Source organism: Narcine bancroftii, chromosome 1 (genome assembly GCF_036971445.1).
Source record: "Narcine bancroftii isolate sNarBan1 chromosome 1, sNarBan1.hap1, whole genome shotgun sequence".
NCBI classification, from domain to species: domain Eukaryota; kingdom Metazoa; phylum Chordata; class Chondrichthyes; order Torpediniformes; family Narcinidae; genus Narcine; species Narcine bancroftii.
In genome coordinates, this window is record NC_091469.1 from 367,746,314 (window position 1) to 367,770,398 (window position 24,085).

Below are 24,085 nucleotides of genomic sequence, written 5' to 3' on the forward strand. Positions count from 1 at the left end.
ACAAGGCTAACAACCACCATTCTGTTAACTTTCTACAAGAACTTTATTGAGAGCATCCTGGCTGGCCGCATCACAATATGGTACAGTTGCTATAGAGCATCAGATCGGAGGTCAATCCATGTGAACATAATAATGGAAGAGAGGATCACTAGGGTCTTCCTCACCCCCATCAATGTGATTAATTGGGATCATTGTTTTAAGAGATCTCACAAAATCAAGGAGCATGCCTACCACATTGCAAGCAGCATCTTACAGTTACTACCATTGGGAAAAAGATGCAGAAATATTCGAGCCAGAACCGCCAGGTTGAGGAACAGATTCTTCCCATGAACAGTGAGACTGCCAAACTATTGTTTAACTGCAAAAACAGCTCTCCCTGACTCTACTATTTATTAATAATATTTATTATAATATACAGGTATGCACATGTGTTGTGCATATGAATCATTTGTCTGCATGTCCAAACATGTGTTTGCACCGTTCTGCCCCATGGACCAGAGAACAATGTTCCGTTGGGTTGTACTGGTACAATCGGATGACCAATAAACTTGAACTTCATGATCACTGATACTCTGATTTATTTTAATCTCACTTTCCCTCTCCCCTTACATACACAGTAATTTTATGTACTTCATTTACCACTGCCATCAGCCTCTCCTATTTCTAAGAAAACTCTAGTTTATTCAACCTTTCCCCACAATGTCTGTTTTTGACAATATGCTTGAAAATCTCTTCTGCACTCTCACTTGTACAATCTTTCATGTGTCAACTTTGTTCAGTACTTACATTGAGGCTCAACAAATCTGTTTGAAAATAACCTCCCTAGTCTTATCCTCATCCAAAGGTAAGCTTCCTCTGTGTGCTTTTAATCATCATATTGACCTGCTTACTTCTCAGAGGAATTTATGTACTGTATATTCCAAGATTTTTTGTTCTTCCAAACTACTCAATATTCTACCACTTATTGTATATTTAACATTCTTTTTGATAATTGACTTTCAGGGATAACAGGGAAGAAAACTGACATTCAGAATCAGAATTTATTCACGAATTTGTTGCTTTGTGGCAGCATCATACGCAAATATTGCTATAAATTACTTTTTTAAATAAATAAATGCTAAAGGAAGAGAACGTGAAGAAGTCTGTGGTTCACTATCCAAATCTGATGGCAGAGTGGAAGAAGCTATTTTTGTACTGTTGAGTGTTTGCCTTCAAGCTTTCGTATATTCTTCCTGAAAGCAGCAATGTGAAGAGGGCATAGCCTGGATGATATGGGTTTGAGACAATACAGGCTGCTTTCTTGAGACAACACCTCTTGTAGATGTCCTTAAGATATGAAGTCCAATACCCACGATGATGCTGGCCGAGTTCCCAACTACCTGTAGTCTTTTCCTCCAGATAGTGATGCAACCAGTCAGAATGCTTTCCACAGTACACATGTAGAAATGTACAAGCCTTTTTCATTATTGTATCAAAATGGAGGCCCCAGGAGAGGTCTTCAGAGATCTCGACGCCCAGGAATTGGAACTTCTTAACCCTTTCCACTGCTTACCCCTTGATGAGGACTGATTTGTGTTCTGCTGATTTCTCCCTCCTGAATCCCATAATCAGTTCCTTAGTTTTGCTAATGTTGAGTACAAGATTGTTGTTGTGACACCACTCAATCAGTTGATCAATCTCACTCCGTTTTCTCATTGCCATCTGTGATTTTTGCCAACTGTAGTGTCATAGGCAAATTTATAGATGTCATTTGAATTGTGCCTAGCTACACAGTCATAATGGAGGTGTAGAGTGAGTAGAGCAGTGGGCTAACCACCCATCCTTGCGTTGATTGCCAGTGAGGACAAGAAATTGTTTCCAATTTGAACTGACAAAGGATTTCCAATGAGGAAGTCAGGGATTCAGTTGCAGGGGGAGGTGCAGAGACCCAGGTCTTGATGCTTGTTGACCAGTACTGAAAGCGATGAAAGCTGAAGTGTAGTCAATGAAAAATAACCTGATGTACATGTTGCTGTTGCCTAGATGGTCCAAGGCTGTGGAGGGCCAGTGAGATTGATTCTGCTGTCAAGCTATTGTGGCGGTAGGTGCAGTGGGTCCAGATCTTTACTTAGGTACAAGTTAATTCTAGCCATGACCAATCTCTCAAAGCATTTCATCACATTAGGTGTGAGGGCCACTGGATGATAGATATTGAGGCAGCTCATTCTGCTCTCCTTGGGCCCCAGTAGATTGATGCCCTTTTGAAGCAGGTTGGAACCTCCAACTGCATCAATTAAAGATTGAAAATGTCCATGAACACTCCAACTAGTTTATTGCCACTGATTTTCAGTACCTTACCAGGTATACCATCAGGGTCTGATGACTTGTGAGGGTTCATCCTCTTGAATGATGTTCTGACATCACAGGGTTGCCAGCTTCTGCAGGGATTCTCATTGATGTTGAATTCCTCTTTTCAAAGTAAGCATAAAAGACATTCAGCTCATTGGGTAGTGAAGGATCACAGCCATTTCTGATATTCAGCTTCATCTTGTTGGATGTAATGGCCTACAATCGCTGACATACCAGGTGAGTATTGACTCTCACTAGCTTATCTCAGAATTGCCTCTCTGCTGCTGAACTAGTTTTCCACAGGTCATATCTGGACATTCTGTAGAGATCTAGATCACTGGTCTTAAAGGCCATCAACCTCACCCTCAGCAGGTTGTGAATCTTTTAATTTTTATCCACAGCTTTTGATTGGAGTAATCACGTTTTGTGCACATGGGCACACATTCATCAACGCAAGTCTTAATGGATTCAATTGAAACAAGACAGTCTGCAAATGCTGTGATTGGAGACAATGCACAAAAATGCTGGAGAAACTCAGCAAGTCCCATAGCGTCCATAGGAGGTAGAGATAAATAATCAGTGTTTTGGGCCTGAGCTCTTTGTCAAGGTATCAGAATGGTTAGCGTAGCAGGTAGCACAACATTATTAAAGTGCCAGCAATCCAGGTTTGAATTCAACCCTGACTGTTTGTACATTCTTCCCCCATGTCTGCATGGGTTTCCTCCAGGTGCTCTGGTTTCCTCCCATCTTTCAAAACATATGGGGGTGTAGGTTAATTAGGGTATTTGGTGGTGCACCATCAATAACTCCAAAAGACTGGAAGTTGCATAAAACTGATAGGCTTTTATTCACAATAGAATGGAGGCACGTTCTTGCTGGACGACTGTCCTGTACTGGGGAGGGGGCTGTGGAAGTCACCTTTATTCAGGAGTCTTTGGAAGGAGCCACAGATACAATCAGCCAATGGGTGTGCCCAGACAGTTATATCTATAAACAGTGGTTTACCACATTTGGGCTGCAGGAAAGATAACAAAACACTGAAACAAATAAAAGTAGCTTTTGCATTTTATGCAGCAACTGAAAGCAAAGAAGGGAGAAAAAGCCGGATAGGTTTACGAAGCTTAGGTCTAAAGGCACAAGTTAAATTTGTAGATGAAAAAGAGGTTAGAATTGGAAGGGAGGAGGGTGGGTCAGATATCTCAATTTGTGAGGGAAACAACCACAAGGTTAAGGGCAGCTTTGAAAATGAATAACCATTTGATGAAGTTGGTGTTCGCCCCATTGTAATTTCACTTTGCATGAAGCAATATCCCAAATTTGAGCCTCCTTTAAGGAATTCCGCTGCACTACATCTTTAATTCCAGACTGGAATTTTTGCACTAGAGTTTAAAGAATCCATATTCTGGGTAATCTGAATGGCACAATAGCTAACTACAGTGGATTTACCAGTTTGATCACATGCTACAATTACATCATAAAACACCCCCACCCACTGTGTTCCAGAATGACTCACTCCTCAAACTTATTTTTCCATATGCAAAGATAAATGCACCATTTTGGCACCATTCAGTGGTGAATACTGACTGTGACAGCTACAAATTCTGGACCAAATTATTTTATACATTAAAAGAGTGACATCTAGTGACTACAAATATAATAACAATGCTCAAAAATAAACTGCAGTGATAAATATTTTTGCATATGGGTAAACAATGTTAGTTTAATTGCAGAATATTTCAGATAAAAGAAAGCAATTCAGATTTATTTGGAATAATAAATATGGAATAATATGTGAATAGTTCTCTATCATTTTGAGCTTGCTAAATATTTTGTATTTGATGAGGTTACCTATCATTCCTCTAAACCAGTAGTTTTCAAACTTTTTCTTTCCACTCACATACCACCTTAAGTAAACAATCGGTGCTCTGTGATTAGTAAGGGATTACTTAAGGTGGTATGTGAGTGGAAAGAAAAAGTTTGAAAACCATTAAACTCTTGAGGATAGAGGCCGAGCCCACTCAATCTCTCTCCATATGACAGGTCTGTTATTCTGGGAATGAAACTGGTGAACCACACTCTTTCTAATGACAAGTATATGCTTATAAAGTAAAGAACAAAATATAATGCAACACTCAAAAAGTGGTTTCCCCAATACCTTATATAATTAAAGTAATCATGTGTAAGTGAACCAGTTGGTTTACAACAATCTATAGCTTCATGTCTCTTTAACATCTTTCAACTTTTAAATTTGAGGGCTTTATTAAATCAAATTTAAATTTCCAGACTCCCACTTCTGAAATATAACTTCAACAAAATAAGCCATCATATTTCTTGATATTTCACTGCTGTTTAGAGACAACATCAGAAAAATACAGCATAGGAACAGGACCTTTGATTCACGAGTTGACACCAAACAAAATGAATAACATTACAAACTAAAACTCTGCACATGGTGTTAGGTCTGCTTTGTTCATGAATGAGTGAGACAAACACCAGGCTGAGTCAAAATCAGGGTTCTTTGTTCTTTATTACCGGATTGTAACACTTGCGACTAACAAAGTTAGTCGGAGAATGCATTCTGCCGTTATCAGCAAAATGGTGATTTTTTATACCCTTGGATATGTGCTTAGAACATCATCATATCATTACTTGTCCAATGACTAAAACTGTTGCTATCCTTTCCCTGCTAGCTTCCTGCCTCTCAATCCATCAATGTCTCTCTTATCTTGTAAGTACAAGGATGCATTCACATCTTGTTACTGCCCCGTACATTCCCATCTCATGATGTTTTACCTAACAGTAGTACAAGGACACCTCCCCTTCTTGTTACTGCCCTGTACAGGGTAACTCCCTACACATTCCCATCTCATGATGTTTTACCTTACAATCCCTCCTTTGTCCTCTTTAGAGGACAATCTCGCCCTGACTATGCTACCACCGCGTTACATTAGTTCGCCTATTATTGCCAAGCTCTATACGGGTTCTGTTCACAGGGTAGTTCGGCTGGTGGGCGAGGGCTCCCCCAACCCTCCTTTGCGTACACCCCCCATCCGTCACCCCGATCCCATTGCCCGTTTACAAGTTTCATCCCATTTGCCCCCAAGCAAAAAACTAGCTCACCCCCCGTACATTAGTAAATTCCCAAGTTAACATATGGTCTACAATCTAATTCATAATACTTGTTCTACAATCTGATTAATAATGTTTGTGTTACAATCAATGTTATAATATTTGGGTTACAAGCAAGGTTAAAATTATATGTGTAACAATCTAATTCACAATCCCTCCTTCCCATCACATTCCCCTTCAGACTCCAGATCGATCTCAGCAACTTTCTCCGCCTCCTGTAATGTGAGATAGTCTTGCTCCACAGCCTGCACAGCTTGATATTTCGGAGGCAGTTCGTCACGGTCAGCAAAGGCTTTCTCTATGGTCCTCGTGACCAGCGTTCGAATGCATGGAATACAACAACAGCCACAAGTGATAAAAATTGATACAGAAATGAACAAACCCAGCAAAAGTTGTCCTAACAATGTGCTCCATCTCCCAAACACTCCCTGTAACCAGGATAAAACAGGATTGGAGACTCCAGACTGGGCTTTTAATTCTTTCGCCAATGCCCTAAGTTTCGTTAACCCCTTAGTGAGTGATCCATCTGGCCCTGTGTTATTAGAGATAGAAGTGCAGCATAGATCTCCAAACATAGCACACACTCCACCTTTCTCTGCCAGGACCATATCAATCGCTATCCTATTCTGAAGTGTCATAAGGGAAGTTTCTGACAGTTGTTGATGTATTGCCTCAACAACGTCCCTGGTCAAATTTGCAAGGCGCTGGACATTATAGTGAATAAGGTTGATCCTATTAACATTCTTATTTACAGTGATGGGAAAAATTGCACTAAAAACAGGAAAACTTTCAAACCCAGCTGCAATCTCATCGGCTAATTTAAATTCGTCCGGAATATTCCGGGCTTGGCCAATGGCATCAATCCATACCCCATCAGGGTTCCTTCCTCCCGGCCCCAAGAGTCCAACACTCCTCCTTTTTCTCCACAGCCAACTCTCTGTGTGGCGCAATTCTAGGGAATCCTCGTCTCCCTCCTGCCTTTTGACAATCAGCACTGGCGCATTAAGGGTTACTAGAGCACACCGACCATCCCAGTTAGCGGGGAGCCAGTTGTACAGCACTCTTCCTCCACAAAACTCATCTGTGTAGTCATTCAATCTGCTACAAGTCTCCTTAGTTTCAGATTCATTTTTTTTTGTTATGGGACCTCAAAATCATCCCCTGTATATGTTCATGATAACCAGTAACCTGTTTGGCTGCCCTGTCAGGCACCTATGTGGCGTTTTCCCTGCTAATAGTAGGTCGTCTACATACTGAATCAGTGTAACATCTTCCGGGAGCTTTAATTTCATTAGGATTTCGCTAAGGGCCTGATTGAACAGTCCTGGACTGTCCTTATAACCCTGAGGTAATCTAGTGTATGTGTACCGATGTGCTTGGTAAGTGAAAGTGAACCAGTCTTGGCATTCCTCAGCTAATTTCAAGCAGAAGAATGCGTTTGCCAGATCAATGACAGTATAGTATTCGTGCTCCGGACTCAGAGCCCTAAGTGCTACATATGGGTCTGGGACTGGTCTCCCGATGGTCTTGGTAGCCAAGTTAATCTCCCGGAGGTCGTGTACCATCCTCCAGTCTTTTCTACCCGGTTTGGGAACAGGCATGATGGGCGTGTTCCACATACTGTCAGGTGCCGCCCTTAAAACCCCTGACTCCATTAACCCTTCTATCGTTCCTTTAATACCCTCCTCCTGACTGGGCGACAAGCGGTATTGTTTTCTCCATATTGGTTTCTGCCCGGGGTTGGCCAATTCTAGAAATACCTCTCCTTTTATTACTCCCACATCATAGGGCCCCGTTGTCCATATATGTGGACTCAGATTAGAAAGATATTTGTCTGAGTCTCTGTGATCAATATTTTCTCCTTCTATGGCTCGGTCTCTTTCTACTTTCTCATTCACTACCTGGTCCCATGCTTCAATATTCAGTCTGACAAATTTTCCTCCCTCCGGGGTGGAATATCCCGGGATTTGTCTGCCTGTATTCACACCCTATCGCTTCCTTTACCATCGGACCCAGCTGTCGAGCGTGATGATCTTTGTCAATACCCAAGGTCACATGAGGCACACTTTCTACTCCTAAGCAGAACCACTCCATTTGTTCTTCTGTCATGACAACCATAGCAGCTATTCCCTCCTTACCTACAAAGATAAATGGACAATGTATCGTTTCTGTCTTCCCTTCTTTTAGAGAGTCCCACCTCTCCTCATATTCCTGGTCCGGGTGGATGGTGTAGTTTAATGTAACATGCATAGGATCTAGTGGATAATGGTAATCCCCATACCGAGGAATACTGGCCCTCCACTCAAAAAACTGTTTAATCAGCCCTGGGCCTGGTTCATCATACAGTAGCCGACTCCAGAAAATACTAACCTCCACAGAGTCTTCTGAAGCGTTAGATGGGGTCATTACTATAAACTGTCCTCCCCTTCTTATTGTATCCCCTGGGTATGTTAACCGAAGGCCCTTCTCAGAACATTGTATGGTTATTCCTAGTTTGGTAAGAATGTCCCTTGCTAATAAATTAATGGGGCAACTTGGCACAACCAGGACAGGCGTTTTAACCCTTTGTCGTCCAAATGTCATGTCGATGTTATCTGTATAGGGCTGTGTTTCCCTTATCCCGGAGAATCCTATTGTAGATAATGTTTTGCCCGAAAATGTGCTCCCTGGGGGTTTTTTAATCACTGTCGTAACTGCTGCCCCTGTGTCAACCATAAATTCAATTTTTTCTCCATTTACCGTCCCCCAAATTTTTGGTGGCTCCCAGGGAGGCGTGATTTTTGATTCTCCTGGGCACCTTCAATAATCAAATTCAGCACCTTCCTCAATATAGTCATTACACTGAGGTGCCTGGACTTGTTGATCACTCTGCCACCCCCCGATTCTCTGGGGCCCATCAATGTGTCCACCCCTACCCCTTGCTTGTCCTCTTAAGTTTCTTCCTCTTCCCCGATAGCCTCTCATAGAGGGTAATCTTTTTCCCCTTGCTCTCCCAGCCTCCGGACAGTTCCGCTGGTAGTGTCCAGGATTTTGGCAGTACCAGCATACTGCATGTTCCCCTCTATACATTGTACCTAGCTGTCTTTCCCAACCATTTCTTACTTGGGGTCCCGGATTTATCACTGGCCCCATGACCTGTGGGACTATCTGTTGGGCCGCTAATTTAACCCCTATATGTTCTATGGCTCTCACCAATTTATCGGTTGTTTTGTCCACCTCCTTCTGGGACGCACTTTCTGACTTAGCATGCTCTGATTGACGATGTCGTTTGATTGCATGTGTCAGGTGTCTTTTCCACAAATCCTCTGACATTGTCTCTAATCCCACAATGTCCCTTAATTTTGCTTGAACCGTAGCAGGTAGTCCGTTTATTATCCCATTACGAAAGTGAGCCCTTCCTAAGGGGCTGTGGTCGGGTCTTTCTCCAGTCCCTGTTTCCCATAAGTCCCATGCTCGAGTGAAATACTCGTGTGCAGTCTCTCCTTCCTTTAGTTGAAGGGTTACCAAGGCATCCAAACTATAGGGTGTAGGAAATGTTTCTCTATGTGCTTCCCAAAATTTATTCCGAAGTGGGTTAAATTCTATTTCATCCCCCAATTTACTGCTTCTTACAATTCTCTCTATTTGCTTCAGGGCCCCTTCTGCCTTTAATTTTATCATGATAGTTCTGACATCTGCGAGTGCTAATTGTTCTTGGCAGGTTTCTCGCTCAAAACAAGAAATCCATGGACTAGCCCCATTACTCAACGGAGGTAGTTTTTTCATTAAACTCTCTAAGTCCATTCGTGACCAGGGTAAATATTTTTGAGTTCCCCGTCCTGTGATCAGTAATGGGCATTGATATCTCAATTTTGGGGATTTCTGCTCCTTCTTTACTCTTGGCATGCATTTATTTATCCCACCTTGTTCTGATTCTTCTTCGTCACTGTCACTGTCCCTATCAGCTTCCAATGTCTCAGGGTCAAAGGTATATTGGTCACGTTCATCTCTAAGATAATCTTTTCGGCCATAGTTTAGTTGTTTCACATCTTTCTCTTTTGTCCTAACTATGTCCAGGTAGGCATGTCTATTTTTCTCCCTCCCGAGTCTTTTCCTTTTACTTTCCTCCCATGGTGGATCGTATCTCGTTTCCTCATCTGTACTACACTTTTCGTCCTTTACTCCTATTACCATTCCTTCAGCTTTAATTTCTCCTGACAGTGTTGTAGTTATCTTTTCCACTTCCTTAAATACACCTACCATTAATTCTTTTTGATCCTCACTGATCTGCCCCAGCACATTAATATCTCTGTTTAAGTTTTTAATGTTATCCTGAACCTTTTTCATGTTCCATTTCTGTATCTCTAACTCCTTTTCTATTTTCTTGGACTCCAGAGGGGTCTCTACATCTATTACTCCCCCTTCTATTTTTATTAAAAGGGGCCTGTACCTCGTCTGATGTGTCCCTATTCCCGTGGTTCTTGTCACACCCCAGTGTCTCAATATCTGGATATAAGGGACGTGACTCCAGTATCCCATCTGGGGTGCCAGAGAGAGAGAGAGAGAGAGAGAGAGAGAGAGAGAGAGAGAGAGAGAGAGAGAGAGAGAGAGAGAGAGAGAGAGCATAGCGAGAGAAAGAGATAGAGAGGCAGATACACAGAGCACAAGAGATAGAGAGAAAATGCCTTGCACTGGCCCCACTGGGAGAAAAGTCTTCAGATTAACACTTTCGTTTCAAAGGTTTTAAAAGGTTCTCATCCTGTGATCACTGGTCTGGATCAGATTGGGTCTCCCACCACTGGGAACTATCACTCCTTCCTTCCCTCCCACCTCGAGTGAGCTACATGTCAGCCCACAATGTCTGCCCTGATCCCGCAATGGTGGGGGTGCGGGAAAAAGGGAGGGAGAGAGGATAAAACAGGATCCCATTTGATGCGGAGCTGGAATTGTGGGCACAAAATTAAAACCAAATTGTATTTCTCTGCCCTGCCCAACCTGGGGATTTCAGGGCAGCACCGCCACAGATTGGGATTGGGAGGGGGAGTGGGTGAGAGAGGAGGGGGGGGGGAGAAGAGAGAGAGGGGGAGAGAAGAGAGAGGGGGGAGGGTGAAAGGAGGGAGGGAGAGAGCAAACCCGGACACTTCGTGGCTGGAAACTGGAAACAGGCACTTTTCCTTTCCCTTCTGTGTTTTGTTTCTTCCATCTTATCTAAGCCTCTACGTTTTAAAATTTTTTTTTCCTCACCTGTCAGGAACATCTCAGTGCCCCCGGGTAACCAACCCCTCTTCCTCCAGCGGTCTACACATTTTCGGAGCATTTTTTGTTTTTCCAATGCCGCATTACTGGTATTTCGCTCCTCTAATTCCTGATTAATTTCCTTAATAACTTGGTCAAAAGTCTTAGCAGGCAACTGTACAGCCATAGCTGCGGGACCGCTTTCTAATGCCTGTTTTAATTTAGGTTTTTGTCCGTTTAGGGGATCTATGTTAACGAAAATTGCTTTTAAAAATGTCTCCTTGCAAGCTGGATGACTAATATCTTTTAAAGGAACAGTCTAAGTCTTGTCCTCCAATTGACTTCAGACTGTCCTGTATACTCTGATTGCTCGTTTTCCACTCTCTGTTTTCCCAAAGGGGTCTGAAAGTTAAATTACAACTAGAAAACCAAATATTTGGGCTATACTTTTGTCCTGTTTCCCTGTACCAATCTATGAATTTACGTAACTTTATCTCCTTGGTGATGTTGGGAATACCCTCATTTAACTTATCAAAAGTATTTCGAATAAACTGGGTGTCTCTTAGGAGTTTGTCAACTTTTTCATTAATATCTCCTACCTGATCCGGACACAGCTGTCGCAGCCTTCTGTCGTCGTTCTTGTTCACCAGGCAGGCGTCCCTGAGTACTTTTTTTGTTGTCTCAAGGTCTCTAGTGTCTGCTGTGGTATTCCACCACGGCGAATTGGGGAAATAAATTCTTAACTTCTCAAGTGTACAGACATTATCATACCTACCGGACATTTATAAGTCAGTCTCTCAGATACAATTGAGGCCAATAAGCCTGAACCTTTGTTTTCTTTCAAAGCCCAACCTTCACGTGGGAGATTTCTCCTCTTAATAACCAGTTTAGGGCAGAAAACTCAGGTCCTCAATTGTTTATAGACCACCTTCTCACTCTATTGGACTTTGCAACGACACAATAAAGACTTTTAAACTCTAGTAGTTTCTTGCGAAGCACTTAATAAATGCCATTCAAACACCTTAAGGACTTTTATCTTGTCTGTAATCACTTACGTGTTACAATCCTGGCATGCGACCTTCAATTGTGGTCGTCTAATTTGTCCGATCTCCAGTTCTTACTGACAATCATAAAGATTTTTAAAAAAAAAAGAGAATTTTGTTAAAACAGGCTTCTCTGGACCTTTTTATCAGCCGGCTGAGATGATTGTCAGAAAAAACAGAAACCGTCGTCCAGTGTTCACTCACCCATCACGTCGGGGTCACCAAATTGTTAGGTCTGCTTTGTTCATGAATGAGTGAGACAAACACCAGGCTGAGTCGAAATCAGGGTTCTTTGTTCTTTATTACCGGATTGTAACACTTGCGACTAACAAAGTTAGTCGGAGAATGCATTCTGCCGTTATCAGCAAAATGGTGATTTTTTATACCCTTGGATATGTGCTTAGAACATCATCATATCATTACTTGTCCAATGACTAAAACTGTTGCTATCCTTTCCCTGCTAGCTTCCTGCCTCTCAATCCATCAATGTCTCTCTTATCTTGTAAGTACAAGGATGCATTCACATCTTGTTACTGCCCCGTACATTCCCATCTCATGATGTTTTACCTAACAGGAGTACAAGGACACCTCCCCTTCTTGTTACTGCCCTGTACAGGGTAACTTCCTACACATTCCCATCTCATGATGTTTTACCTTACAATGGTCAATATCACAATATCCCTTACATCTTCAAGTATCTATTTAGAAGCTTCTCAAATCAAATTAATTTATCATGCACAAGTACAACCCAATAAAACAGCAGTCCTCAGTGCAAAAACATTCAAATACACCAGAGAGAACACCCATACAGACAAGCAACAAATATACAGTATATACAGTGAGAGTAGATTTTAACTTCCAAATATTGACTGGAACTCCCATACTGTAAAAGGGTTGGATGGCTTGTCAAATCTGCTCAGAAAAGTTCTAAATCTATATATTAAGATACCAACTAGAGAGAATGGATTACTGAATCTCCTATTAAGGGAAAAAGGCAGGACAGGTATGTGTTGGGGAACATTTTGGGTCCAGTGATCATAATGCCATTAGTTTCAAGTTAATTATTGATAAGGATAGGTCTGGTCTATGGGTTGAGATTCTAAATTGGAGAAAAGCCAATTTTGAGGCAATGAGAAAGGATTTTATTGGGATAAGTTGTTTTCTGGCAAGGCAAGGACATATAGGTAAGTGGAAGATCAACCATCCATCCTTCACAAGCGAAGATGAACACGGTGCCTTGCAGCTTTTCAGCTTTAGGTACCGTGTGCCGGGGCAAGGACTCAGAGGCAAGTGCTTGCCCAGGACAAACGTTTCCCTCTGGGTCCCAGAGCCTGGCGGAGAGTGAGGGACGACAGCCAGAGTGACGCAGGATTGCCCCGCAGTGATCTGTTTCAAGATCATGCTCGCTGGCCGTTTTCCTTACGGATCCTTCACCCACAGAGTTTGCTGCTGTGGACCACTATGGAAACTGTTTCCCGTGCTCTGCCACAGCTGCCAGACTGACATGTGCTATTTGCCCATAGCTGGGGCCTTTTCCAGGTACTGACGGCTGGGCGAGCCGAGCCCAGGGATTTGAAGACAGAGTTGCCTTCTCCTAGCTTTTGCCTAAAGAGGCTAAACCACAATTACAATTATTAATCTTTGCCCATGTCCAGCCTGAAAGGAATATCTGCTCAATTTGCATGCAATGACACAGTTCATTTGTTCTGCTCAGCTCTGTTCATGCTTGGCTGTTCAGTGTCTGTTGGTTTAAAATCTTCCTGCACTACCATGCCAATGAAGAATGCATCACAGAGAGCAGTTTCTTCTATAGTGTGTACACTTTCACTTCTGTTTTGTTTCCCTTTGGAAAAACATTGCTTTGCATCGTGATTCTGCCCTTTGCCCTGTTACAAACTTTTCCTCAGGCTGGGCATTGTTTAGGTGCAAGTTGACAATTGAATATTTTTCCACCTTTTTGTTGTTTCCTATATCTCATTTTTTGTTTGCAGTCCAGACACTGTGGCTCTGACTATGCCTTCACTTTCACTGGCTTTTTCACTATCACTGAACCTTTTTGTGTGATGCAGAACTATTTCATTGCTATTTCACAGCTTCAGCTAAGGTAACCTCTATCTTTCATAACAACCTCTCTCTAATTCAGGACACAATTTAATCACCATTCCAAAAGTAGCCCAGGAAATTGTGAGCCTGACATCAGTACAGGTAAATTAGTGGAAAATGTTCAAAGAGATTGGATGTACAAGAATTTGGATAGTCAGAGACTTGTTAAAGATAGTCAACATGGCTTTGTGCCTGGTAGGCTGTGTTTAACTTGTAGAGTCTTTAGAGGAGTTACCAGGAAAGGCTACGGATGTTGTCAACATGGACTTTAGTAAGGCTTTTGACAGGTCCCATATAGGTTAATCAGGAAGATTCAGATGCTCAGTATTCATGGTAAGGTAGTAAAGTGGAGAAGCTATATGGGAGAATCCAGAGAGTGGTGGTGGATGATTACTTCTAAAATTAGAGGCCTGTGACTAGTGGGCTACCTCAGGGATCGGAGCTCGGACCATTGCTTTTTGTCATCTAGATCAATGGTCTGGATGATAATTTGGAAAATTGGATCAGCGAGTTTACTGACGATACTAAGACTGGAGGTGTTGTCAATAGTGAAGAAGGATATTTAAACCTCCAGAGGGATCTGGAGATTCTCATTTCCCAGTACATTAGTTGTCAGTTCAGTTTGATTCCTCGCACTTATTAGCTACAATATAAATGTACTACAGGCGCCTCAGATTGAAGAGACTGCCATCCGTGCGGTACCGGATGTAAACAGCGTCTTCATTGTTGGGGTCTTTCATGGCTTGGTTCAGCATCATGCTGAAGAAGATTGAAAAGAGGGTTGGTGCGAGAACACAGCCTTGCTTCACGCCATTGTTAATGGAGAAGGGCAAGAGAAACTTGTCCGTGAACTACTCTTTGCAGATGATGCCGCTTTAGTTGCCCATTCAGAGCCAGCTCTTCAGCGCTTGACGTCCTGCTTTGCGGAAACTGCCAAAATGTTTGGCCTGGAAGTCAGCCTGAAGAAAACTGAGGTCCTCCATCAGCCAGCTCCCCACCATGACTACCAGCCCCCCCACATCTCCATCGGGCACACAAAACTCAAAACGGTCAACCAGTTTACCTATCTCGGCTGCACCATTTCATCAGATGCAAGGATCGACAATGAGATAGACAACAGACTCGCCAAGGCAAATAGCGCCTTTGGAAGACTACACAAAAGAGTCTGGAAAAACAACCAACTGAAAAACCTCACAAAGATAAGCGTATACAGAGCCGTTGTCATACCCACACTCCTGTTCGGCTCCGAATCATGGGTCCTCTACCGGCACCACCTACGGCTCCTAGAACGCTTCCACCAGCGTTGTCTCCGCTCCATCCTCAACATCCATTGGAGCGCTCACACCCCTAACGTCGAGGTACTCGAGATGGCAGAGGTCGACAGCATCGAGTCCACGCTGCTGAAGATCCAGCTGCGCTGGATGGGTCACGTCTCCAGAATGGAGGACCATCGCCTTCCCAAGATCGTATTATATGGCGAGCTCTCCACTGGCCACCGTGACAGAGGTGCACCAAAGAAAAGGTACAAGGACTGCCTAAAGAAATCTCTTGATGCCTGCCACATTGACCACCGCCAGTGGGCTGATAACGCCTCAAACCGTGCATCTTGGCGCCTCACAGTTTGGCGGGCAGCAGCCTCCTTTGAAGAAGACCGCAGAGCCCACCTCACTGACAAAAGGCAAAGGAGGAAAAACCCAACACCCAACCCCAACCAACCAATTTTCCCTTGCAACCGCTGCAATCGTGTCTGCCTGTCCCGCATCGGACTGGTCAGCCACAAACGAGCCTGCAGCTGACGTGGACTTTTTACCCCCTCCATAAATCTTCGTCCGCGAAGCCAAGCCAAAGAAGAAATGTACTAACTGCATAAATAATTTACAGAAAATAAACTTTTATTTTAAAAAGTTTTTAAAGATTCTAAAAAGCAAACCTTTTGAAAAAATAGATTTACATTCTCTTATACATATTAGTTTGTGTAATATTTATGACCTTCCCTCACCATCATTTCAGGACCTAAACTGTCTTTTCTTTTCCTACTTTGAAGAAGGTCTCAGGCCCAAAATGTCAGTAAAATATCCTTACCTCCTAAAGACACAGTGAGACCTATTGAGTTCTTCCAGCATTTCTGTGTTTCAACTACAATCACAGCATCTGTAGACTTTAGTGTTTCAGCTGTTTTGTTTGGTCTTCTTCCACCAATCACCAACCTGCAATAATTTAAACTCTAAATGCATCATGTTACACAAGATATCATGCTATTTAGAACATAACTATTTTGCAAATTTATTTCCGTTCTGGTAATTTTTTTCTCCTTTGCAAATAATATTGTAAATAGCACTCTGGGATTTTCATGTTAAAAATTACCAACAAGGAAACATTAACTTTTTCAGAATAACAGTGGCTACGGGTTTCACTGGCATTACTCACACTTCCCTATGAGAAGGGAGGCCAAATCCCCATCATATCTATACCTGATCTCAAAACCATTGCACCCCACCCCCCCAATTTTCTTGTCACCTATTTTTCTCTGCAAAGCCCACCTGTTCTCCTATAGGTATGGTAAGTTTCAATAAACTATTCAGCTATTCAGAAATCTTTTGATTTGGCACTTGATTTCCTGGAAATTTACTGGAGCCTTATCAAAGATGCCGTCCCTTTCTCCTGATTCTTCTGTAAAACACGAAAGTCTGCAGACACTGAGATTGTAAGAAAAACACAGAAATCCTGGAGGCACTAAGTAGGTCTCGCAGCATCTATAGGGGATGACAATATAAATTATATTTATGTCAGTTTTGTGGCCTGCAGGCTTTCAAGTTGTGGGCCAAAAGGAGGCACTGGGCCTATATTAAAAAGTTGGTGAAAAGGAAAAATGAGAGGGGGAGGAGTGAAAGGAGACAGAGAAAAGTTTGAGGGGGGCAGGTGCTAAGAGAAACCAGAGAAGTTGATGTTTATGCCATTCAGCTGGAGGGTGCCTAGACAGACTAGGTGTTCATCCTCCGATGTGTGAGTGGCCTCAGTCTGACACCTTTCATCTCGCTCTGTCTCTCTTCTCTTTTCCCTGTCTCCTTTCACAGTGCCAAAACCTACTCCCCTCCATCAATTCTCACTATTCCTTGTCCACTTATCATACCCAATTAACATCTTTTGTCTGTTGGTCTGAACTCCTATCCCTCCCATTCTTTCTTTTTCATCAGTTTTTTAATAAAGGCCCTTTGCCTGCTGTTTGCTCTTTTACAAGTCCAAAGGACCCCAAAACCCAGCAGCAATATTCACCAAGACTAATGGTTACTTAAACAAAAGTTGCTTTTAATTATCTTTAAACATGAAAATAAAATCACACTTTAACTTATCACTATTGACTTAACTAACCTAACTTAACCCCCTTCTAATTCTAAACACACATGTATGTAATGTGTTTGTAAGTTCAGGAAAGTTCTTTGATTCACAGTCCAATCTCACTTCTCATTCCTCCAAGTTGGTTGCAGGCAACTCTTATTCTGTGCACAGAATTTTACATTTATAAAGTTCACCAGGCTCTGATGCTTGAAAGATAAATGGTTACCACTCAGGAAGGTTCTTGTCGGTTTTCAGAGAGAGATTTGTTGGTCCAGGGCACCCAGAACTGATTTACTTCCATCAGCCACTTCAGTGTCTTACTGATGAAACTTGCCCCTTCAGGGTTCTCCAGATGATAACTTCTTTCTTTCAGGTCACCACAGAGTGCCTTTCTGTTTCTCTTATTCCAAGTGAAACATTAGACAGCCAGTCCTCTCTTCTTGCATGAAATTAATCACAAGGGCTTTGACCAGGCTGAACAAATGGGGTTTTCCGCAAGCTTGCCAGCTTATCCTGTTATAGTCCCAGCAGCTGTTGCTGACTGTAACACACTTTAGAACTGATCTCTCTCTCACACACACAGAGAAAAGCCTATTTGACTCTCTCTGCTTGCACACAATCCTCTTAGAACAGCAAGTTCCCCTCCAGAGTGTCTGCAGCTCTGACAAGCTCTTTCATCTGTTACTATTTGTAAACAACAATCCATTAGTGAAGTCTATTGGGCACCCTCCAAAGCTTTTGCAAAGGCTAAGAGGCCTTGATAGGTCTAGCATTAGCAGAGCTCCAGTATTTTAAATAAGATGTTTTAAAATGTTTGTATATGACCTACCCTAACAATACCTGCCTCAATTTATCTCCCAAAAACATATCTATATTCTGTCACAGCTCACACCTTGAAAACAACAGTAATATATTTTTACATCCCATGGATGCTGCGAGGCCTGCTGAGTTCCTCCAGTATTTCTGTGTTTTGACCTGTTTTTCTATCTCCACCACATCTTTTCTCAAGATGATACTTTTTGTTGCAAGATTACCAGATTTGAGCACTCACCCCCAGCATCCCACCACCCAAATAGACCAGACAGTTGCACCAGTTCTCATCTTCCACCTTACTGCATCCTATAGCGGCTACTATGATAGAGCTACTAAAGATACAAACACACACCAGAATAGTCGACTCATTTATTCTTTTATATACTGTTGTCCCGGGTTCGAAGGGACAAGGTGGGACGTCACTATGAGATTGCTGCCAATCCACGGGACCGGCAGGTTTAAATCTGGCCTTGTAAGTATCCCGCGCCTTCTGGCAGGAGACTCAATGTGCCATCTCTTGGCACTCAGTATACCTCGTCCATTAGGTGAGTAGGCAGATGTCCGCATGAGGGCTCCGCAGAATCGTGCTGGCGACAGTTCGCATTGCCGACCACATTCATAGTAAGTTGAACTGAACCAACGTCACTGAAACTATCAGAGGGCGGCGCTACCTGCAGCACCACTGATTTCTCTTAGCACCTGCCCCCCCCCCCCCCCCCCCTCAAACTTTTCTCGGTCTCCTTTCACTCCTCCCCCTCTCATTTTTCCTTTTCACCAACTTTTTAAATATCGGCCCAGTGCCTCCTTTTTGCCCACAACTTGAGGAAAGCCTGCAGGCCACAAAGCTGACATAAATATAATTTATATTATCATCCCCTATAGACGCTGCGAGACCTACTTAGTGCCTCCAGGATTTCTGTGTTTTTCTTACAGTATTTTGTATGTTGCTTTGAGTTTTCCAGCGTCTAGTCTCTTTTGTTTATATCCATTTTAGAACAGCAATTTCACAGATTTCTGCTAAATCCTTCTCATATGCCATTAAAGCAAATGCTCATCCGATTAACTCATCAAAGTTAACGCTTCTGTCTTCATTCGGACACTTCTGCCAAGTTCAGGAAATTTCTTTGAACTGTCTAACACGGGAGTAAAATCAGGACTGGACCAGCCGAAAGGGGAGGGGTTTTTCCGATTCGTCCCTTTCCCGCACGCGAGTCTGTCACCGTCGTGGTTCCAGAACCGAAACCGCCCTGCTTAACTTTCAGATGTGAGCGTTTCGTCCATTCGTTTCAACCAGGAGGAACACAGACCCCACGGGAAAGTCTCGAGTGAGGTTAGGACATTCAGCAGGAGACCCTGCGATCAGCCTCCATCTTGCGACAAGGCAAAGTCACGTGAGGTGACCGGTCGGCACGGCGGGTGGTGACGTCATGTCCTGTCCCGCAGTGGCTGTTCCTTTGACTCTGGAGCGCTGAGTGGCGGCTGCTCCTCGCGATGGCCATGCCGGGCGCTGCGCCGCGACTCCTCTTCCGAGGTGCTGTCATCGCCTCCTTTCTTCAGCCGCGCTCGTTATCTGCGCCCAGCATTCTGTGCCGGTGTAAGGCGACCAGGTGAGGGAGAAGGGGGAGAGAGGGAGAAGGGGGAGAGAGGGAGAAGGGGGAGAGGGGGAGAAGGGGGAGAGGGGGAGAGAGGGAGAAGGGGGAGAGAGGGAGAAGGGGGAGAGAGGGAGAAGGGGGAGAGAGGGAGAAGGGGGAGAGAGGGAGAAGGGGGAGAGAGGGAGAAGGGGGAGAGAGGGAGAAGGGGGAGAGAGGGAGAAGGGGGAGAGAGGGAGAAGGGGGAGAGAGGGAGAAGGGGGAGAGAGGGAGAAGGGGGAGAGAGGGAGAAGGGGGAGAGAGGGAGAAGGGGGAGAGAGGGAGAAGGGGGAGAGAGGGAGAAGGGGGAGAGAGGGAGAAGGGGGAGAGAGGGGGGGGGGGGGTTTCCTTCTTTTCAACTTCCACCGTACCCCGTGCGTGAGTCGCACCACATTGGGTATCTCTGGGACAACTGGAGGGTTGCAAGTGTGAAACTGAAGGGTGCTCTTTCCTCCCTCCAGATGGTGTGTACAACACGTGATTTTGGGGGGTGGGGGGGGGTGGCATTCACATTCACAATAATCTGTGGTCCAAATTAATCTTGATTTTGATTCATATGCTGTGTCGGACATACAGTGTGTCATCTGATTTGTAATTTGCACTTGAAACCTCAACTACTGCATTCTGTGCTTCTGATATGACCGCTCCCTCCATCACCCCCCCCTCGTTCACTCATCCCACTAATTCCCCTGTGGCTACACGAAGTGCCACACCTCTGCTACATCTCCTCCCTCACCAGGATATGGGGTCCCCAACAGTCCTTTCAAGTGAAGCAACACTTAACTTGTGCATCTGCGGGAGTTATCTACTCCATCTGGTGCTCCTCTACGTCGGAGAGACTGAATACAGACTGGGACGTTGCTTCGCTGAACACCTGCATGAGTGACGGGGATCTCCCAGTGGCCAACCACTTCAACTCTGATCCCCGCTTACTCTGCACCCCCCTTCCCTCTCCATTCACAGAGCTGTCCCTCCTCCCCCTGTTTGCTGGTGTGCCCTCTCTCCCTTATTCACCTATTGCCTCCTACCTTTGGGACTGCTCCTCCTCCTGACCTCCCACCCTCCATTTTGTTTGGGCAACTGCCTACATTTTTTCATACCTTGATGAAGGGCTCAAGCCTAAAATGATGGTTATGTATCTTTGCCATATACAGTACACTGTTTGACATGCTGTGTTTTTTCCAGCATTACATTTTTACTTCAATCACGGAGTCTACAGACTTTGGTTTTTTTACTTTAGTGAGTGAAATGAATGTTGGTAAGGATCCTGTGATTGTAGTTGATGCACAAAAGTGCTGCAGAAACTAATGTCATAGGAGATAAAGATCTATAACCAACGTTTCATGCCTGAGCCCTTTGCCAAGGTGTTGAGACCGAGAGCAGACTTTGAACTGTTTCACAAAGAATCTGCACTCTGTTCAGAATGGCCACCCTTTGCTCTTCCCTCTTTGACCTGTCAATCCACTGCTGGTTTGAGGACCAACAAAAACTAGAGAAACAACTTATATTCTGCCTGGATAGTCAACAGCCCAATGTTGTGAATGTTCAATTTCAGGTAACGAGTCCCTTCTTCTGAGCTATTTCCGTTCTTCCTCTGCCCTCCGCTATTTTAGTCCTCTTTCCTCTCCTTCTCCTACTCTGCTTCCATCCTTTTCCTCTTACACATCATCAACTAAATTCTTCCTCCCCCACTTTGGATCCATTTGTCCTTCACCTCTCCCCATAGTTCAGCTTAATCAAATTCCAGTACCAGTAGTTTTATCTCCATTTATCAACCCCAAAGGGTCCAAAAATAAACCAGGTAAATTTATAGGTTGGTGAGCCTGATGTCAGTATAGGTAAATTATTCAAATGAGTTCTGAGAGATAGGATATATAGGTATTTGACAGCCATGGGTTGATTAAGGACAGTCAGCATAGCTTTGTGCATGGCAGGTTGTGTTTATCAAATCTTGTGGAGTTTTTCGAGGAGGTTACCAAGAAAGTAGATGAAGGAAAGGATGTGGATATTGTCGACTTGTCTTTAGTAAAGCCTTAAAAGTTGTAACCTGGATTCGAAATTGACTGTGTGGGAGAAAACAGAGTGGTAGTAGATGGTTGCTTCTCAGTCTGATGGCTTGTGATTAGTGGTGTGCCTCCAGGATTTGTGTGGGACCATTGTTGTTTGTGTCTCTATCAGTGATATGGATGATAATGTGGTAAATTAGATCAGAAATTTTGCTGATAACACAAAGATCAGAGGTGTTGTGGACAGCGAGGAAGATTTTTGAAGCTGCAGAAGGATCTGGTCCAACTGGGAGAGTGGGCCAAAAAATGACAGATGGAGTTGCATTTTGGAAGGGCAAACCAAGGTAGGACATACACAGTAAATGGTAGGGCACTGAGCAGTGCAGAGGAGCAGAGAGATCTGGGAATACAGATACACAATTTCCTTAAGGTGACATCACAGGTGAATAAGGTTGTAAAGTAAGATTTTGACATCTTAGCCTTTATGAAACAAAGTATTGAGTACAGGAGTTGGGATGTTATGTTAAAGACATTGGTGAGGCCATATTTGGAATATTGTGTGTAGTTCTTGTCAGCTAACTATAGGAAGGATATCAATAAGATTAAAAGAGTGCAGAGAAGATTTACTAGATGTTGCTGGATCTTCAGGAGTTGAGTTACAGTGAAAGGTTAAACAGGACATTATTCCTTGGAGTATAGAAGAATGAGGGGAGATTTGATAGAGGTTTACAAGATTATGAGAGGTATACACAGAATGGATGTGAGTAGGCTTTTTCCATTTGGATTGGGGAGATAAATACGAGAGGTCATAATTTTAAGCTGAAAGGGGAAAGGTTTAGGGGGAACATTGTGGGGAAAGTTCTTCGCTCAGAGCTTGGTGGGTGTGTGGAATGAGCTCCCATCTGATGTGGTGAATGCAAGCTTGGTCTTAAGTTTTAAGAATAGATTTGTTAAATGAATGGGAGGTCTGATGGATTATGGAATGGGAGCAGGTCAGTGGGACTAGCGGAATGATGGTCAGCACAGACAAGAAGGGTAGTATGACCTGTTTTCTGTGCTGCAGCGTTCTGGCTGTCTTCTTTCACCTGACCTACCTCTTGCCTCTCTCACTTTGACACCTACTAATCAATTGCCCCCATCTCCTTCATCCCTCTCTGGTTCACCAATCCTTTACTGGAGACAGACGACAGATGCAGGACTTTGAAGGGGGGTGAAATTACTTGCTAGACGAACTTGGCAGTCAATCTTTATCAGTTGGAGGAAAAATAAAGCTCAATATTTTGGATTGGAACCCTTCAAGACTGGAAGTGCAGAAGTAAGATGGCTAAGAGAAATATTCCCTGCTGATCTCTGAGCAATCCCTCTCACCCTAAACTTGTTATATTGGCTATCTCCTCTCTGTGCTCTCAGCCTTGATGAAGGGTTCGAACCCAAAACATAGACCATTCTTTTTCTCCCTCTGATGCTATTTCACCCACAGATTTCCTTTAGCAGAAACTTTTTAGCATCTACAGCCTTGTGTGTTTGGTTTTACTCTTGGTAGATTTTTTTTCATCAAAGCTAGATTCATTGTCTCAATTGCAGAACACTTATTTGAGTCAGAAGGTTGTGAGTTCAAGTTCCTTTCTTGAGACCTCGTGATAAAAATATGGGCACTGTTAGGGCTATTGTCGTGAATCAAGTTGGATGAATTTTGGAATGAATAGTTCGAAGTTGGTATGCAGTATTGCTGTCAATAAACTGGGAACTAAGTATATTTAACATTTTGTGGAAAGTCAAGCAAAAACAGAAAGAAAGTGAAGTATGGTTAATTAGGGATAATGTCAGTACAGAAACTAAGAAGGTTCAGAAGATCATGGTATGGAATAAAAATTAAAGTGGAACTGAGAAGGAGCAGAGAGCAGAAAATATTGGTACAAGTTGCTTTTGGGTCTCAGAATTGTGTAATTAAGAAACTGTCTAGTGAAAAGGATAGTCAGAAATGATGGAGGACTTAAATTATTACTAACAATGTAAAAGTTGTAAATCTCAGGAATTCTCTTGAGAGTTGTGAAGACTACCATGTAAGTACAGTACAACTCCAATGATCTGAAATGGTTCGGAACCAGGCCTATTTCAGATAAACAATATTTTTGGATAATTGTTCATTTTTTTAAAAACAGCCAGGGGCCATAGCAAATCACTTGTAACAGTGTTTAAACAACAGCAATGGAAGGCTTTTAAAGCATGAAATAATGTTTAAATTTCACCAAAAAGCAACCTGAACAAAATAAGATAAATCCAACACCAAAAAACTCAAAATTCTACTCGGAAATTTTTTCTAAAATTCCAATATTTTTTCAACTTGTGACGTCAGTTTGGCTCCAAAAATATTTTGGATAACTGAGGATTTATGATCATTTTGGATATCCTCATTTATCTGAAAATTCTCAGAGGCACAATTTGTGTCATTTCAGTTTTCAAAAAATTTTGATAAATGAGAATT

At 43.1% G+C, this 24,085-nt stretch overlaps 2 protein-coding genes across 8 annotated transcripts in view; one reads left to right on the forward strand and one right to left on the reverse strand.

The window, feature by feature from the left end:
- Positions 1–4,825: 4,825 nt before the first annotated feature.
- On the reverse strand, positions 4,826–19,348 carry LOC138750738 (uncharacterized). 3 transcript variants are annotated; one of them, XM_069912860.1, is made up of 3 exons: positions 18,865–19,348; positions 15,900–16,024; positions 4,826–11,371 (listed from the first exon to the last, which is right to left on the reverse strand). In XM_069912860.1, the coding sequence occupies exon 3, from the start codon at positions 10,060–10,062 to the stop codon at positions 8,257–8,259; it is 1,806 nt and encodes a 601-aa protein (XP_069768961.1). In that variant the 5' UTR covers positions 10,063–11,371; positions 15,900–16,024; positions 18,865–19,348; the 3' UTR covers positions 4,826–8,256. The 3 variants fall into 3 exon arrangements, with proteins under 3 accessions (XP_069768961.1, XP_069768967.1, XP_069768952.1); XM_069912866.1 differs by lacking the exon at positions 18,865–19,348 and adding an exon at positions 18,319–18,676; XM_069912851.1 differs by lacking the exon at positions 18,865–19,348 and adding an exon at positions 16,358–16,593.
- Positions 19,349–19,409: 61 nt separating this feature from the next.
- The window catches only part of oxnad1 (oxidoreductase NAD-binding domain containing 1), a 40,367-nt gene continuing 35,691 nt past the window's right edge, over positions 19,410–24,085 (forward strand). For 3 of the 5 annotated variants that reach the window (XR_011349493.1, XM_069912876.1, XM_069912886.1), the window contains exon 1: positions 19,414–19,573. Coding sequence is in view for 2 of the 5 variants with exons in the window: in XM_069912876.1 (XP_069768977.1) it covers positions 19,458–19,573 (116 nt within the window). In the remaining 3 variants the exon portion in view is untranslated. Of the gene's footprint in view, positions 19,574–24,085 lie in introns of all 5 variants that reach the window. The other 2 variants (XM_069912891.1, XM_069912902.1) reach the window with 2 other exon arrangements.

Bases quoted from the DNA above. Each gene is read 5' to 3' on its own strand.
- LOC138750738 (XM_069912860.1), bottom strand. From the start codon at position 10,062: ATGCTCTCTCTCTCTCTCTCTCTCTCTCTCTCTCTCTCTCTCTCTCTC.